The sequence below is a fragment of the Lagenorhynchus albirostris genome, chromosome 20, assembly GCF_949774975.1.
Source record: "Lagenorhynchus albirostris chromosome 20, mLagAlb1.1, whole genome shotgun sequence".
NCBI lineage: Eukaryota > Metazoa > Chordata > Mammalia > Artiodactyla > Delphinidae > Lagenorhynchus > Lagenorhynchus albirostris.
The window spans coordinates 11056273-11074393 of record NC_083114.1 but is presented as its reverse complement, the minus strand read 5'-3'; the positions used below and the strand labels follow the sequence as shown (position 1 = coordinate 11074393).

The window sequence follows — 18121 nt, the reverse complement described above, 5'->3', positions numbered from 1 at the left end:
AACAAAGGTGAGGAGCCTCAAATATTTGTGCTCATTTGGGAAAGCTGACCTTTATTTGGCAGATACCACAAACCAGGCACAATGTTAAGTGCTTAGTTGCATTCTCATTTTATCCTCAGAACGATCCATGTTCATAAAGGAGGAGACTGAGGTTTAGACAGGTTAATGGTTACACAGCTAGGAAGTGATAATCAATGAGACTGACTCACAGGCTGGAGTCCTTCCCATCACTAGGTTATATGGTCTCTGACCTCTCTGCCACCCACCTCATCCCAAGTAGTGAAGCATATTCAGACAGCTGTGACAAACCTGCCAGCATTAAGCAGAGGCTGGATTAGCTGTGCTGTGCTTTCCTTCAGTGGTTAGGTTAAGTTCTACATTCAAAGCCAAAGAAGGAGTTTCAGGAATAACAGCTCTTTGTAAATTCGTGGAATTTAAGGTAAAAGATCCTAACTCCTTTAGAGATTTGGAAGCTGTCTATGGCACTATTAGGGGCTTTTAGGTATTTCTGTCATCTCCAATAATAGCTTCCTTTGTGCTATTACTGCCACTCCTGAAGAATTATTTTACCTATGGTAGCTTAAATATACCCATATATTAAAGCAAACTGAGGGTTCATGAGCATTTTAATAGCACTCTCTATTGTTTAGACATGTACCAATTTTTTTACATCATCATTTATTTATTGCTAACATGAATTCAAAGCAAGTATGCAGATTCTTTTATACTAGAGCAAATCAGGAAATAAAGACACAATTGCCATCGTCAAATCTTAATCTTCAGAGAACAACATCCCCACGAGGTTGGCCTGAAGACACTCAGATTCTACCAGTTTTTGAGGCTGTAAGAGAACAACAGTCATATCTTAACCCACAGCTACAAAAATGTTATTAGGAGGGGAATGAGTTGTTCTACCTTGAATGACACAAGTCTTGGAACAGAGAAATTATGGTATTCAGAAACTATTAACTAGTTGTAACAAGCTTTATGAAATAGTTAAGATATTTACCTTAAGGTGAATCATTAAAATACTTGGCTCCGTGGACTAAAACAGGAGACAGGAAGCCTGATGTCACCCCTTCCCTTTAACTCTTTAATTTAGAATCCCAGGGCCATGACTAAACTAGAGGACATGCCCTTTCTTTTCATCCAGAATTATGGATTAAGTCGAAAACAACTACTGATGCCACTGTTTTAAGGAATTGTATGTTAACCAACTTTCTTCAACAGGGCTTACAGAATTTTAAAATAAGGATGGCTTTTAAAAGGCATGAAAAGGGGCTTCCCTAGTGGCGCAGTGGTTAAGAATCCACCTGCCAATGCAGGGGACACGGGTTCGAGCCCTGGTCCGGGAAGATCCCACGTGCCACGGAGCAACTAAGCCTGTGCGCCACAACTACTGAGCCTGTGCGCCACAACTACTGAGCCCGCGTGCCAAGAGCTTGTGCTCCACAACGAGAAGCCACCGCAATGAGAAGCCTGCGCACTGCAACGAAGAGTAGCCCCCGCTCGCGGCAACTAGAGAAAGCCTGCACACAGCAACGAAGACCCAATGCAGCCAAAAATAAATTTAATTAATTAAAAAATAAATAAAAAAATAAAAGGCATGAAAGGGCTTCCCTGGTGGCGCAGTGGTTCAGAGTCCGCCTGCTGATGCAGGGGACACGGGTTCGTGCCCTGGTCTGGGAAGATCCCACATGCCGCGGAGCAGCTGGGCCCATGAGCTATGGCCCCTGAGCCTGTGCGTCTGGAGCCTGTGCTCCGCAACGGGAGAGGCCCCAAAAAAAGAAAAAAGGCATGATAAAAACCCTAATATTTGCATTATTAATAACTTATTGGGGTAGGCCATAGGGATGGACAGCCATGTGTATTTTGAATACATTCTGAAGAGCAATGTGATATTTGGGATGAAATGTCAAGATCTTTTCAAATTTGAATCCAGAACAAGTTAAAAGAGTTTTGATAGGGTGAACTGTATCCCCAACACAGTTAAAGAAAGATACTCACTGTTCCATATTTAAGTAGTGTAGGCACTCCAGTTAATTTCAACTTTTTCCTGAAGTCATTATTTGGCTCTTTCCAACTATTTCAGAAGGAGAAAGTGATCATGAAAAACATTTACTTGGTTTCTTACATTCTGCTTTGTATTTGATATATTCCCACTTTCAGTCTTTCAGTAATCATTGTTTTTGTTGTAAACATTTTAAAAACCTTGACATCTACAACATATATTCTCCTGTGCAAAGTTTTCATTTAAGTGAATATATACTAAGATATAAAATAAATGTAAAGACAAGTTCTGAACTAACATCAGGCCAAATTATTGAATTACCCTTACCTAATACAAATGGCTGAACATTCGAATTTTTAATTCGTATTTAATATATTCTAATTGCTTGACTTATCCGACTGTATCTTAGAACTCAGAACCTGAATCACAAGACCCTTCCCGCCTAAATTTGCAAGAGTCTAGTGCATGTCTGGGAAATAGAGTACGCATTGCCACTTACTAAGGTTTTTCTCCTACTTGGCAGTAGATGAACACACATCCTTCACCAACATGCTTCAGCCCCTCTCGTACGACCGGTTCAGCTTTTTAAAAAGTTGATAGAAATAATTACCAACTTTACAATCAGGCACTGAACAGCGTCCCTCTCCCCTCCCCTCCCCTCCGTCTTGGTAAGTACTCAGACTTTATCCTGCAGTTAACTGAGGAGATAAACGGAAGTCACGTGTTTTTTTCTGATTTTTTTTTTTTTTTTGAGAGCCACTTTAAGGGTAAGGACCCACTTTCAGTCCTGATTTGTCCCCAGGCCACAGCGCCCAGAACAATGAAAGACAAATATTTGCTGACTTACCATAAGGAGACCAATTCACGCCTCCTGTAAGACACTAATCACATTGGGGAAGTGAAAAGTTCTAATAGACTAGATTCCAAGATTACCTGGGTCGAATGGTAGAAGAGCACACTTGGCGGGGCGGGAAGGACTTAATAGGAGGAGAGTCGGGAACAGGGTAGGAAAAGGCAAGGTGAGAGCTCAGATCGCCCTGCGGGACTCCGGTAACAAGACTCCCTCCGCTTCCTCTCCACCCCACTCTGGCCATAGCCTCGGCCTTCCTGCCACTTAACTCTGGGCTGCAGCCCCCGAATCCCGGCCTCACCCTGCACGCAGTCGGGGCACCAGCTTTTGCCTTCGGCGTCCTTAGAACCAGAAAAATAGGCGAAAATGGTCTTGCCACTGTGCTGCTCCACCGCCTGCATGAACTCCTCGTAGCCGTACACGCTCACCTCTTCGTAGCGGGCCATCGGGAGAGCGTGCCTCGGACAGCTAGAGGTGTCTTGGGCCGCTGGGAGAAGCTCCATGCGGGGTGGGGCGAAGCTGTTTCCGGGTGGGCGGGGAGCTGGGCAGGGCCTGAGAAAGCAAGCCCGGCTCTGAGGTGCTACGGGAGCCTCTGACGGTCAAAACTCCTCTGCACCGTCTTTCTATTCTATTTTCTCAGGTCTCTCAGTGCTGACTGCACCCCGAAACCCCGGCTTTTGCCCCTGTCTGGTCCCGGCCCCAGCCCATGTGCAGTGGCTGCAAAACCTGCCGCCACGCAGCCCCTGGACCCTTAGGTGACTCCGGAGCCTTAACGGCTCCCAACCCGCCCTGCGCCCGTTGCCATGGCGACTGGGCGAGCGGCCGGAAGGGAGGCCTAGTTGCGGCCCCCAGCCCGCTTTCTGGTAGGCGCGCCGCGCCCCAGACCAGGTGGGCTCTGGCCAGAGCTGGGGGGATTGTGGGAAGCCGCGTTAGGAGTCATGGATCTGCGGGAGAGGAGACTTTGACCCAGCGCAGATCCTGCCGCTCGTCGGGCCTAATTACCTTTTCTCCTGCCGAGGCTTTAGTGGGGCCCTGGGACCGGGGGGCGGGCGTCCGGGACTGGGCGGGAGTAGGGGGCTGGGAGGGAGGAAGGATCAGAGGGCTAGAGCTGAGTGTGTGAGTGCGTGTGTGGAGCCGCTCTGGGAGCCGGTGCTGAGACAGAAAGTACCGCGGGGCTGCGTTGGGAAGGCGGGAGTCGCCCTGGAGCGATGAGTGGGGCGGCTGGCCCAGGGGTCTTGCCGGGGCTGCGCAGGGGCGAGCTAGCGGCGGAGACGCCGGGCCGCTGCGTGGGCCCCAGCAGGTTCGGGCGCGGAGTCCGGCGGCCGTGGGAGAAGAGACGGGGTGCAGGGACGTCCCGAGGCCGTGGAGGGAGGCGCCGGGCGAGGTCCTCGGTGCGGGAGACGCGCTGTGTGAGTGCGGAAAGGCTGCAGGACTGTCGGCGGCCATGGGGGAGGAGACCTGCAGCGGGGACAGCCCAGGCCGCCGGGGCGAACAAGGCTGCGGGGACACCTGGCACGGCAGTCTCGATGGAGGTAGCAAGGGACCTTGGGACTGTGTGGGTGAACGGGGCAGTGGGGGAACCCCAGGTGGTGGGGCCTGTCGGCTCTGTGTGGGTGACTGGCACTGGGGGGGAGGAGGAGACGGCTTATAGGAGCCCCCGAGGCTGTGAGAGAAAAGGTCGTCCGGGATCTACGGGGCATGAGAGCATTCTGGAACTGTGGTTGAAGGTGCAGGCTATGAGGGCAGCTTCAGGATGTGGGGAAGGAAGCAGAGTCGAGCTCCATCCCGTGTCTGCAGGAGAAGGGCCGGTTGAAAGGGGGGTTCCTGGCCGGGCTTCGTGGGTAGAGACCAGCTGTGGTGGTCTCACCGGACCATGGGTGAAAGGCCAGGCCAGGCCAGTCCCCCGGGCCGCAGGAGTAGCCATAGCTCCGGACCTAGGGGCAGGCTGTGAGAGGGCCTCAGATTGGTGTGGGCAAGGCCAGGCTGTGAGGATGCCACCTGTGGCTGTGCCTGGGGCTCTGGAGGCAAGTTCTGAGATTGCCCCACACCCGCGGGGGAGAAGACAAGCCGTGGCGGTGCCTGGGCCCGTGGAGGGGATAGGCTATGGGGTTGCCCCGGGCTCTTGGGGAAAAGGGTCGACTGGGGGGGTTCCCGGGGCCACTGTGGGGTGGCCTGAGGCTGTGGAGGTACCCAGAGCTGTGGAGGGAGAGCCAGGCGGCAGGGCTGCTCCAGGTCTGCGGGGGAGGGAGCAGGCAGCGCAGGCGCCTGTGTGTGGGGATACCCCAGGATTAGGGGGAAGGGGGCGGACCGCAGGGGTGCCCAGAGCTGCGCGGGAGGAAACTCCCTCTGTGGGTGCCCCAGCCGCGTGGCGGAGGAGACAAGCCGTGGAGGAGACAGACGCCGGGCGTCTCCCTGGCCTGTGGGGCACGGGACAGCCCATAGGGGTGCCTTGTGCGACTGGAGCAGGAACGAGATGTCGGGGTGAGCCAGGATTCGGGGAGACGGGGCAGGCTGTGTGGGTGGAGACAGGCTCTGGGGGCGACTTCGGGTCCCGGGAAGCTGCACAGCCTGCAGAGGTGTCTGGTCCTGATGAGCAGGAGGCAGGTCCTGGGGGCTCTCCAGGCCTGTGGGACATAGGACAGGCTATGGGAGTACCTAGGGCTCTGGGGCCAGAGACAGGCTGTGGGAGTGTCTGGGGTCTGTGGGGAACGGAACAGCCTGTGAGGGTGTCCCAGGCTCCGATGGTAGCGGGAGCCGTGGGAGAATGGACCATCGGCGGTGGTGTCCCAGGCCTGTGGGCTAGGCAGCAGGCTCTGGGGGCGCCCCCGGCTGATGCAGTGATGGGGGCTGTCGGGGAGGAGACCTGCGGTGGGAATGTCTTGAGTTTGTGGGAAAGGAGGCGGGCTCTGGGGGGGCAAGAGGCTCCGGTGCCTGCAGCTTTAGGGGGACCCGGGTCTGTGGATCAGGAGGCTGGCTGTGGGGATGCCTCATGTCTCTGCATGAGAAGACAGGCCGCGGGGCTGTCTGAGGCAGTGGGGTCGCCAGAGACAGCAGGTGTGTCCAAGCACAGGAGTGCCCCAGCAGGGGCGTCCGCAGCTGTGTGTACGTCTGGGTCTGGAAGCGTACCTGCCAGAGTGCCTGCCGCTGTGTGGGTGTCTGGCTCTGTGTGTCAGGAAGGCGGCTCCAGGGATGACTTGAACCTGTGGGGAGAGGTTCGCACTACCAGGATACCCTTGGCTTCAGGGGTACCTATGGCTCCCCAGGAGCTGTGGTCTGTGGGAGAGGATACTGGTTGTGAGGCTTCCCCAGGATCATGGGGAAGGAGACAGAGTGCTAGGGTTTCTGTGGCTGCTGAGGTGCCCATGGCTTCTCGGGTACCTGGTCCCCTGGGGTTGGAGACTGGCCCTGGGGGTTTCTCACGCTTGCCAGGGAGGGGACAGACTGCGGGAGTACTTCTGACCACAGGGGTGTCCACAGCTGCTGGGGCCCCTGGACCGCTGGTGGGTGATGCCAGCTCTGGGAGTGGCTCAGGGGTATGGAGAAGGAGACAGGCGACTGAGGTGCCCACTGCTGCCAGGGCTTCAGGACCTGGGAACGGGGAGACTGACTCTGAAGGCGTTGCAGGCCTGTGGAGAAGGAGAGCCGATGGAGCTGTCCCTGGGGCTGTGAGGGTACCTCTGTCTTTGGGGGTGCTTGCAGCTGTAGGAGTTCCCACGGCGGGGCGTCGGCCTGCCGCAGTGTGGGTGACTGGGTCTGCAGGAGAAGATCCCAGTACGGCTGTCTCCAGCTTCACGGCGGGGAAGAGGCCGTCCACAGAGGGCCCCGGGGCTCCAGGGTGGGAGACAGGAGGTAGAAGTGTCCTGGGGCTGCCGGGGGGCGTGTCTTACACCTGTGGGCGTGGGACCAGGTTATGGAGCTGCCCAAGATCTGCGGGGGAAGAACCGGACTCTGAGAACGTGCCAGGGGTGTCCAGGACAGGCACGGCTTGGGGGGTGAATGAAGCCGAGGAAGTGCCCCCGGTTTCAAGGGAGGAGACAGGCATTGGCCACTTGAGAGATCATGCACAGCAGGGTGGGAGGAGACAGGCTGCAGGAGGGTCTAGAATCAGAGGGAGGGGGAACAATTTGGGAGAAAATTGTGAGGGGGAGGACAGATTGAGGGGTGCATTCCAGTAGTATATATAGGGAACAAGTTGGGGGACCCTGGGGCTCTTTGGGAGGGAACAGGTTGGGGGGAGATTTGTCCTGGGTTATGGATGAAGGCACAGGCCGTAAGGGTGTCTCAGGATGGGGGAGAGAGATACTTCCTGGAGATGCCTCACCGTATATGGGATAACACATTGGGAGGTTTTTTGGCGCAATGGGAAAGGGACAGGTTGCAAGGAGAGGGGTGTCCCAGGAGTTTGTATAGGGGAACGGTTCGGGGTGGGTGTCCCTGGACTTTGTGTGTGTATGTGCTTGTGTGTGTGTGTAGATCACTCGAGGTATCCTGGAACTGTGGGGATCACCTAGTTTCTTCCTGTTGGAGAATGGACTGTTAGGCGTTTGGCATCCAGGGGGAAAGTACTGACCACGTACAAGCCACAGATGCCCAGGCCCCAATTCTGCAGGCTCCTTCATTCTGCGGCTCCGGCCCCTGGACTGTGGTGATGTCAAGCCAGTTGGGATTGCCTCACTCGGGTGCTTCCTCCCATCTCCGCTTTTGATCATGTGTCTACAGCCTTAGAAATAAGGAATCTTTATATTTCTACAGATGTGTCAGTCTTTAAGCAAATCCAGTCTACAATCCTTGAGTTTATTCAAAAGCTTAAATTAGGGATCTTTAAAAAAACCTGAATTTCCCAGTTGAGTTCCTATGGGATTCTTTGAGAGGGCAAGCTCCCCCATGCAGTTAACACTAGTCAGTTTATGGAAAATCTGCTTAATTCGACAAATGTTGAGTTAAATTGTCCACTATGCTCAAAGCACTGTTGTGGGGAATCTCAGAGAAGAGCAAGACAAGGCCCTAACCCTCCAGGAACCTTGTCTAGCTGGGAAGATGAGACAGATACCTGTGAAATAGGTAAATAACGACATGAGCAAGTGTGTGAGTGCAGGGGCAGTAGTGTCTATAAGGAGGCATTCAGAATAGGAAGAGGCACTGATGCGTGTGTAGTTTACAAAACGCTCTTATCTGTTAGACACTGTATGTGAATATAGGGTGGGGGGAGTTTGGGGGAAATTGAAGATGTACAGAGGTCATTCAGCTAGTTAATGGCAGTTCCTGGCGTCAGTCTAGGTACTCCGATGCCACAGGTTTACTTAGAGTCATTCAGAGTTATGTCCTTTTGAGCTACCTAGAAGAGTGAAGTGTACTGCTTTTTGGTTAGTAGTTAGGATTTATTAACGTAGGCTGTATATCCGTAAAACTTCCTTGCGGGAAAGTGCTTGTTTACCAAAGCAGAGCTCTGTTTTTGGTGACCTTTGAGATGTGAAATTTGGAATGAAAAGGGCTCAAGAGATAGTCATTAAGCTAGTGTGTCCCCTATTCGCTTGGAAGGTAGAATTTCAAAAGTGTAGTTGCTTTAGTAAGTGGAAGAAACTGTCGTATACCTGTCCTTAAGCATTCACTCTGTAGTATGAGGTGGCTGGGGGCTACTACAATATTGTTGTATGAGCATGGCACTGTGTTTTACTTACTCTTTCCTTTCGTTTGAATACAGTTGGTCTGAAAGGACTTTCTTTTATTTTAGGCAATGATTTTAGGAGAGAACTGTTGGCTGATGACTGAGCTTTCACTATTGTACTACACTTTCTGACATGATGGGATCAGGCAGACCAGCCTCAACCTGTGTTCATCTAGCATCTAGTGTCCAACTGGATGGGAGGAGTGACCCCAGGAAACTTCAGACCCAGGTAGTTTCGTTCTATTTTTCTCTTCAGAGTTTTGTTATGAAACATTTCAGACAAAGAAAAGGGCAATGAACACGTTTTAAATCACCTTTTAGATTTAACCATTATCACACCTAAGAAAATGGACAAAAAATAATTCCCTAATATTATCTAAGAACCAGTCTTTATTCAGCTTCACCCAGTTGTCCCCAAAATGTCTTTTCTCCCAGCATTGTATTTACGCAAATCTTCAAACATACAACAAACAGAATTTTACAGTGAACCTGTAGATTCCATGACTATTTCACGTGTTTGTTCCATTGCATATCTATCCTTCAGTCCATCCCTCTAGAATCCATTCATCAATCCCTCATACTTTTGGACTCAGATCAAAATAAATTTCAGAGGCTTCCCTGGTGGCACAGTGGATAAGAATCTGCCTGCCAAGGCAGAGGACATGGGTTCAGCCCTGGTCCAGGAAGATCCCACATGCCACTGAGCAACTAAGCCTGTGCGCCACAATTACTGAGCCTGCACTCTAGAGCCCGTGAGCCACAACTACTGAGCCCGCGTGCCACAACTACTGAAGCCCACATGCCTAGAGCCCGTGCTTCTCAACAAGAGAAGCCACCGCAACGAGAAGCCTGCACACTGCAACGAAGAGTAGCCCCCGCTTGCCACAACTAGAGAAAGCCCGCGTGCAGCAACGAACACCCAACACAGCCAAAAATAAATAAATAAAATAAAAATAAAATAAATAAATAAATTGCAGACTCTGAGTACCCTGAGTACTTGAGCATGCGTATCATACACTAGAATTCATTCTTTTTTTAAAGATTTTTTTTTTTTGATGTGGATCATTTTTAAATGGTCTGTATTGAATTTGTTACAATATTACTTCTCTTCTGTGCTTTGGTTTTTCGGCCCGAGGCATGTGGGATCTTAGCTCCCTGACCAGGGATTGAACCTACACCCCCTGCATTGGAAGGCAAAGTCTTAACCACTGGACCACCAGGGAAGTCCCCTAGAATTCATCCTTTGTTTACCATTTTTTTCTTTTGATGTACATTTTACATCTGCAACAAGTACACTGAAATGTATACATCTTGTCACATTTGCTGAGTTTTGACAAGTGTATACACATGTGTATACACATGTATAACCCATGTATAATACCACTATCAAGATACAGATCATTTACATTACCCCAGAAAGTTCTCTCGTGCCCCTTCCTAGTCAGTCCCACCCCAGCCCTCCACAGGCAACCACTATTCTGATTTTTTTTCAACATAGATTAGTTTTGTTTGTTCTAGAGCTTCATGTAAGCAGAGTCATATACTGTGTACTCTTTTGTGTGAGGCTTCTTTCACTGGGTATGATGTTTCTGAGATTTGGTGTAATATTTCTGAGATTCATCCACCTTGCTGCATGTATCAGTAGTTTGTTACTTTTGAATACTGAGTAGTGTTCCATAGTAAATGTGTACCACTGTTTATTCATTCTCCAATTGATGGACACCTGGGCTGTTTGGGTCACTATGAATGAAGCTGCTATGAACATTCTTGTACAGATCTTTTTGTAAACATGTTTTCATTTCTCTTGGGTAAATACCTAGAAGTAAAATTGCTGGGTCATAGGGTAGGTGTATGTTTAGTTTTTTAACAAACCAACAGACCTTTTTCCAAAGTGGTTGTACCATTTTATTTTCCTACCAGTAATGAATGAGAGCTCCAGTTGCTCCACATCTTTGCCAGCATTTGCTGGTGTTTTTTAATTCTATATATTTTTTAATTATACCATTCTGGTGGGTGTATAGTAATATCTCAAAGAAAAACTTTTTTAAAATTTTGACATAATTTCAGACTGACAGAAAAACTGCAAGAATAGTACACAGAATTCCTGGATACTCTTCTCCCAGATTCCCCAAATGTTAGCATTTTATTACATTTTTCCCTCCCTCTCTCTCTCCCTCCTTCCTTTTTTTTCTCTCTCTCCGTCTCACTACACACACACACACACACACACACACACACACACACACACACACACGCAATTCTAAACTGGTTAAGAGTAAGTTACAATCATGGTACAGTGATCAAAATCAGGAAATTAACATCAAATGATGCTATCATGTAATCTACAGACCTCACTGAGATTTTGTTAGTTGTTCCGATAATGTCCTTCATAGTGAAAGAAAATCTAAGATCATGAGTTTCGTTGTCATGTTTCTTTAGTTTCCTTTAATCTGAACGATTTTTGAGTCTTTGTATTTCATAACATTGACATTTTTGAAAACTACAGGCTTGTTATTTGAGGATTTCCTCTCATTTTGGGTTTGTCTGAAATTTTCTTATAATTATGTTCAGGTTATGCACTTGCGGTGGGAAAACCACCGAGGTGATGCTGAGTTCTTCTCAGTGCATCATATCAGGAGGTACACGCTGTCGATTTAGTCCCATTACTGACAGTGTTAACTTTAATTATTTGATTAAGGTGGTGTCTGCCAAGTTTTCCATTGTAAAGTTACTCTTTTGCCTTTTGTAATTGGAAGAATCTGTCTTTGAGACTATGTTAATACCCTTTTATTCCCCAAACTTCATTTGCTAGTTTAGCATTCACTGATGATTTTTTTTTTTTAATGGTGGGAGTATGGTTTATTAAGCTGTGCCTTAGTACAGGCGCTGGGGCTTGCTCATGGTGCTCTGAATGTACAAAGCCCGAACATTCTGCCAGTTTTTCCTGAGCGACAACACCAGGAAGCTGACAGCAGCTAAGTGGATGTTGTACTCAGGCTCATCATCTGTCATTTTCACGTGGCCAGCAGCCACCGCCAGACACAGCACCTTCTTCATCTGGAACTTGATTGCGGACTTCACTTCATCAACTTGGCCACCATGTTCTCATTGTGGGTCAGCAAGGAAGGGAACTTGCCAGCCTTATTCAGGCCTGGGCCCAGGATTCGTGGGATCTACTTGATCATAGATTCTGAAGCCAAAAAGGCATAATACTTCTTGGCCAGCTTCTTGACCAGTTTCTTATTCTTGCTGAGTTTCTTCAGGGCCTCAGTGTCCACGGGGGGGATATCCACAGCCTTGGCCTCATCACAGTGCTGCTGGTCTCCCAGAACACATACGGAAAACTTGGGGTGGGGAGTGGACTTAAGCCTGACGGTGCCTGAGAAGCGTTTGTCCTTCTGAGAGTCATAGTTCTTCAGGCTGATCTGAAGCTCCACCGTCTCCAAAAACTTCCGGCGTTTGTGCTGGTTCTCGTGCAGGACTTCCTGCACCATCTCGTAGAGGGAGTCTCGGGAGACTTTGTTGCTTATGGCCCCTCGCGCCGCGATAACCGGAAAAGAGCTCATGGATGATTTTTGCCTGAATCAATTTTTTATTATGATGTGGTGGTGACTTATTTATTTATTTATATCAGAGCAGACTTTGAGAGTGTTACTTAATTCAGTATGATATTCAAATGGTCTCTGGGGCCTCCCTGGTGGCGCAGTGGTTGAGTCCGCCTGCCGATGCAGGGGACATGGGTTCATGACCCGGTCCGGGAAGATCCCACATGCCGCAGAGCGGCTGGGCCCGTGAGCCATGGCCGCTGAGCCTGCACGTCCGGAGCCTGTGCTCCGCAACGGGAGAGGCCACAACAGAGAGAGGCCCGCGTACCGCAAAAAAAAAAAAAAAAAAAAGGGTCTCTGATTTGGCCAGTGAAATGAGAGTCACTTCAAGCTGATTCTAGTGTCCCTTTCACGTTTCCATCAATCTTCGACCACTTTTTGCTATAAAAAGATATTCCAGGCTCAGCATAATTTTCCCCTGTCCCAGCCCTAGAATCAGCCATTTATCAAAGGAGACTTCATCCCTTTGGTGGAGAATGGATTTTAGGAATCAGTATCCGGGTACTAGATGTGCTCATTGGTTCTTGGATGTCAGTGTTTCTCTTATATGCCCTCCCAGAGGACATAATTGGGAAATAGATATATATACTTGTGTGCCTGTACACACATTTGTATGCAGATCTGCACTTCCTCCTTCCTTCTCCCCTCCTCTGTCTTACTCCATTCTTTCCTCCCTTTCCGTGTGTCTGTTTGTCTGCCTGTCTGTCTATATTAAACCCATGAGTTCACACAGGTATCTCCAGTCCAATCCAACACTTCCCATTTGTAACTCCCGTATTCAACAGTGTGAAACCAGTCTCCAGTTATCCACAGTGTGCGTACTCATTTGCTCAATCCTAGAATGTACAAAACTGTTTGAGAATTGCAATCCATGCCTCTGCAAAAAAAGAACCCTACAAATTAGAGTTCAGTATTTGTTTAGAGAACTTTTTGTCTTTAGCCTGAGGGCATATAGTCCAAATGCTATGTTCAAAAGTTAATTGGGTTGATTTTTTTTTTTTAAACCTCCACTTTTTCGTGTGGTTATGTTAGTCGTTTGAACTTCATTTTGGTTCATTGGTTTCTGTTAGTATTTATTTTTAGGGTTTTCCTTCATCCGTATGAATTTTATTTATTACCTTCCTCCCTTTCTCCCTCCCTTCTTCTTTTCCTTCCTGTCTCTCTAGTACATGGGAAACATTATTGTGGTTCCAAACAAACGTGTGCAAAAAGGGACATTCAGTGAAGTATTACCGCTCCCCCATTCCCTCTATCCTTTCCACCCAATTTCTACCCACACCCTGTAGATACCTAATCTTATTATTCGTGTGTGTGCTTTCTCATGAAGTACTTCTGCCCTTTTTTGAAGGGTGGAGTATTACAGATACTCCTTTTTGCACTTTGCTCTTTTCACTGAACAGCATATCTGAGAAATCCCTCTGCATGAGTTCATACATATCTTCCTCATTCTTCTTAACATCTTCATAGTACTCCTCTGTGTGGATGTAGCATAGTTTCTTTTGTTTTCTTTTCTTTCTTTCTTTCTTTATTCATGGCTGTGTTGGGTCTTCGTTGCTGAGTGTGGGCTTTTAGTTGCAGTGAGTGGGAGCTACTCTTCGTTGCAGTACACAGGCTTCTCATTGCAGTGGCTTCTCTTGTTGGGGAGCACGGGCTCTAGGCACGTGGGCTTCAGTAGTTGTGACACACAGACTCAGTAGTTGTGGCTTGAGGGCTCTAGAGCACAGGCTCAGTAGTTGTGGCACACAGGCCTAGTTGCTCTGCGACATGTGGGATCTTCCTGGACCAGGGCTTGGACTCGTGTCCCCTGCAATGGCAGGCGGATTCTTAACTACTGCGCCACCAAGGAAATCCAGGATATAGCACAGTTTGAGACATGCTTCTACATAGGCATTTAGGTCAATTCCAATACTTGGCAGTTACAGTAGAGCAGTGAGTAACCCTGTGCATCTGTATTGTTGGGGGTGTATCTTCAGGATAAATTCCTGGAAGTGAGACTGCTGGGTCAAAAGGCAAACACATGTGTGGTTTTGTTTGCTGTTGCCAGAGTCCCGTCTCTGAGGGTTGTGCTCCCACCAGCATCCTGTGAGAAGGCCTGTTTTCCCAGTCTTGCCAACAGCATGTGTTGTTATATCTCTTAATTTTTGCTGATCTGTTGCTGTCTCAGTGTAGTTTTAATTTGTGTTTTTATGAACTTGACGAACTTTTCATATATTTAAGGGCCGTGTTTCTTTTTTTGTTGTTGTTAGTTGTCTGTTATGTGTTTTCACCATTTTCTACTGAGTTTTGGTCTTTTTTCATCTCAATTTACAAATATTTTTCTTCCAGTTTTTCAGTTCTTTGACTTTGTTTATGGTGTTTTTAAACCATAAAAAACAGAAATTGTTTTAAATTTTTTTATTTTAATGTAGTAAAAATTATCACTCTTTTATTGCATATGGATTTTGAGTCACAGTTAGAAAAGCCTTTCCCTACACCCAGGTTAAAGAGGAATTCATTCTTTCATTTTTTTTTTTCTAGTACTTATATGAAATCCCCTAGGTATTTTAGGTTATTTTTACTTTTGGGGAAGATTTCTCCAATAAGGCCATAAGTTCCAAGTATTGGTCCTCATTCTGTGCACCTTTCAGATGGTAATTATTTTTTTTCTCTCTCATCTCTACTTTTTTCCCTAAAATACTTTCCTGAAGTTTTATCACACTGGGTTAGTTTAAAATAACTCTTTATACACATGATTGTATAAACACATGTTCTTGTGTGTGCTGTGAGAGTTGGGGAGGCCGTCTCAAGAATAAGGCATCACAGCACAGGCTGCACTGGGTTTGCATGCACGGATTCTCCTAGTGCTATTTACCTGCCATGGACAGGTCCAAAGCCACAGAATTGTTTGCTCCCTTTGACCTAGTAATTGCAGAACAGATCATTTATCCTAAGGAAATAATTTAAAAAGAGAAAAAAACTAAATGCATGGGACTGTTAATTGAAGTAATATTTCTATTAGTGGAAAAGCTGAAACAATCTAACTTTAATAATAAGGTTATAGTTAGGTTAAGCATGAAAAGGCCATTCATTGGATTTTGGAAAGTGCAACTGTGAAAAATAATGAAAACTGTGGGAGTATGGAAACATGCCTATGTTTGTTAAGTGAAAAACAAAACCTGTGTCTATCATGATTATAACTAACAAACACTTAAACTTGCATAAGAAGGTGAAGTGGACTGTTTAGAGCAAGATGCACTTAGGTGTAGGATAAGAGATGTGGTCTAACCACCAGATGAAAAATCTCAGGAAGAGTATTGTCAGTGGCTTAGGTTCTGTGTGGTGCATCTGTGGAGCAATTTTCAGGAACACTCATAATGAATTGTACTGATCACTTGTTAGAAACTGACATTTTGATACAGGGCAGAAGTCCATCACTGGGGAGTTGAGGAACTTACTGGGTCTGTTTGAAGCTTTCTGAGTTGACTTTGTGAGGAGGATTCTAGTATGCTGCTAGTAAACCAGAAGTATAATACTGGGGACTGGGTGATGGTAGGATAGAACCAGGGGTGTGTGGTTAACTCAAGGATGTGTGAGAGTAGCTGATTCTATCAGTACAACAGGAAAATACCTCTTAGCACTAATAATCGTGTGGGTGAAATGTTAGAAACTTGATTATAGACATATACTAACTATGCAATATGTTCTTTTTCTAATGTGTGCTTGCTTTTATTTTTTTTTTTGAAGAACCAGCTGCAGTTTAATAGGAATGTTCCTACACATTCAAGCAACTTGGCAATCCAATATTCTTGCCCACATGGAATTAGAATTGAAAAACTAAAGCATTCATACAATGAGTCATACCATTGTAGAGATTCAGGTTTTAGAGACGGTCCTGACCTGGGCAGTTCTGTTTCATTTTCTGTCATATCAGAAGAGAGACTTAGCTATGCCGTCCATCTAGCCAAAAGAGATGTAAAACGAAGACAACTTGAAGAACATATAAAAGAACACCATCTCAGAAGTCAGCCCCAAATCCTTCAGAAATGTGGACAGTCTAACCATAAAATATCTGACCATAGAGTGGAAAGGAAGGAATCAAAGAGTCGGGAAGTCTGTCATGGCAGCAACCAGCCATCCAAAGTAGAAATTTCCAGCTCAGGTGCCAAGGTATACCTGTACACATCTCATCCAGGACAGTCAGACCTCACCATGCCAAACTCGCCACCCACTCGTGATCCAGGACTTCAGCCACATGCCAGGATAGGTGACCACAAAAGCCTATGTGGACACAAAAGCCTGCTGGAAGTTCAGCGACTCCAGAAAGAATTGAGCAGTTGTATCCATAAAATTGAAGAATTAACTAAAAAAGGTGAGAAAAATTGGACTCTTGACTTCGAAAAGATGCTACGAGAGGGTATAGTCCAAATACGTTCTTTGGGATCCCCGCCCCCTGTCACATTCCATTCTCTCCTGTCACTAGAGTGAGCACTCATGACAAGACAGGTGGACTTTGAGTTTGACCAGTGTCTTTTTTTCTGACGAGTTTGTTCTGCCCTAGCCCCTCTTTCCAGCAGAGGCACCTGAAAGAGCCCCTTTTCCTTAGGCTGTTCTTGGTAAGTCGACTGACTGAGGGCCCTGCCTAGTAATTGCGGTACCTGTTGTCTGAAGCTTAGGTCTTCTAGCACCTGAGTGCAAATTATCCTGTAATGTTTTGCTTCTGTATCCAGAAGTCCTTCTGGAAAAATTAATTTGTTCAGAAAAGAGCATAATACCTGTATATTATAGCTAAAACCAGTTCTAACTTAGGCAGTGGTTAGATGAGTACACAGCAGTGATGGGGGGTTATGGATATACGTATAAAATATCTGACCCCAGGGTAGAAAGGAAGGTGTGTAATCCTCATATACTGTTCTCTACAGTTTTTCAGTGTTCCCTATGCCCTTGCATTTCCCTGGGGAGTAGAAGATTGATTGCACATGGAAAATTTGGGGTTACCATAGCTAAGAAGTAGGGAGATCAAGCCCAGCTTCCAGACTGCATGGAATAGGGAGTTAACATCAAAAGGAGCTACTGTGCTAAGATAACACATAGTCTATAATGATCTTTTGCACTATAAAGTCAAGTAATGTATGCATATGTGTGCGTATGCATGTTACGTAAGGAATTTAAGGTGCCTTACAAAAACAGATTGAATAAAATAGAACGAAAATATGTAAATGAGGATATTTTGGCACAGGAAAAAATAAGGAAAGGAAAAATAAGATTTATTAGGAACGGGTTACAGATTTGTTTCTGAGCTTCCTCACAGCTCACCAGGAAAATGTGATCAATTGCAGAATTTACAAAGAAAAAAACAGTTGTATGAGGAAAAAAATTATACCACATATTGAGGCTGGAAAAAATTTCTCTGGTGGGTCTTCATAAAGAGAATGTTGTGTAATATGAACAATTTGAAAACATTCCTACATCAGAATAGCAGCAGTGTTGTGGCTTGTTTCTCCTAACATCGCTCAGTGGTGGTCCATGGCATGACCCCACAGTATAGTTTGGTAGAAACCATGATACCAGGGGAGCAAAGCCACGAGGCCCGCTGCTCTGGTGATGGGGCCTCATACAGGGGACCTTTAGAGCTGAGCTGCTCAGGCAGTCTTCCAGAAACAGTTTCTTTGAATGAATCTTTTGAAAATATGGAGCAGCAGTGTGTATGAGGGTGTGCTTCCTGACAAATAAATGAAGACTTTGGACATGCAAATAATTTTAGCCCTTGGTGTCTTAATATGTTGGAGAAAGGACTTCTCATCTGGGTTCAAGATAAGAGAATGCAAAAGAATCTTGCTAAACATAAAAATAGGTCAATAAATGGTTTTTTTAAAAAATAGAAAGCACGTGACTTCCCTGATGGTCCAGTGGTTAAGACCCTGCACTTCCACTGCAGGGGGCATGGGTTCCATCCCTGGTCGGGGAACTAAGATCTTGCATGCCACGTGACGCGACCAAGAAATTTAATTTAA

The 18121-nt window shown here is 46.9% G+C and overlaps 3 protein-coding genes and 1 pseudogene across 4 annotated transcripts in view; 2 read left to right on the top strand and 2 right to left on the bottom strand.

The window, feature by feature from the left end:
- Positions 1-608: 608 nt before the first annotated feature.
- On the bottom strand, positions 609-3412 carry TXNDC17 (thioredoxin domain containing 17). Its single transcript, XM_060132828.1, has 4 exons — positions 3163-3412; positions 2511-2592; positions 2008-2083; positions 609-841 (listed from the first exon to the last, which is right to left on the bottom strand). Exons 1-4 carry the CDS (start codon positions 3362-3364, stop codon positions 773-775), a joined length of 429 nt encoding a protein of 142 aa, XP_059988811.1. The 5' UTR covers positions 3365-3412; the 3' UTR covers positions 609-772.
- Positions 3413-4034: 622 nt separating this feature from the next.
- LOC132510663 (collagen alpha-2(I) chain) lies at positions 4035-7036 on the top strand. Its single transcript, XM_060132825.1, has one exon. It carries the CDS (start codon positions 4070-4072, stop codon positions 7034-7036), a length of 2967 nt encoding a protein of 988 aa, XP_059988808.1. The 5' UTR covers positions 4035-4069.
- The window catches only part of KIAA0753 (KIAA0753 ortholog), a 59722-nt gene continuing 45891 nt past the window's right edge, over positions 4291-18121 (top strand). Inside the window, exons 1-3 of one of the 2 annotated variants that reach the window (XM_060132826.1) lie at positions 4291-4393; positions 8593-8755; positions 15855-16479. In XM_060132826.1, the coding sequence (XP_059988809.1) occupies positions 8660-8755; positions 15855-16479 (721 nt within the window). In that variant the 5' untranslated portion in view covers positions 4291-4393; positions 8593-8659. Of the gene's footprint in view, positions 4394-7172; positions 7923-8592; positions 8756-15854; positions 16480-18121 lie in introns of those variants that run through there. The other variant, XM_060132827.1, reaches the window with a different exon arrangement.
- Positions 11363-12092, bottom strand: LOC132511413 (large ribosomal subunit protein uL1-like; annotated as a pseudogene).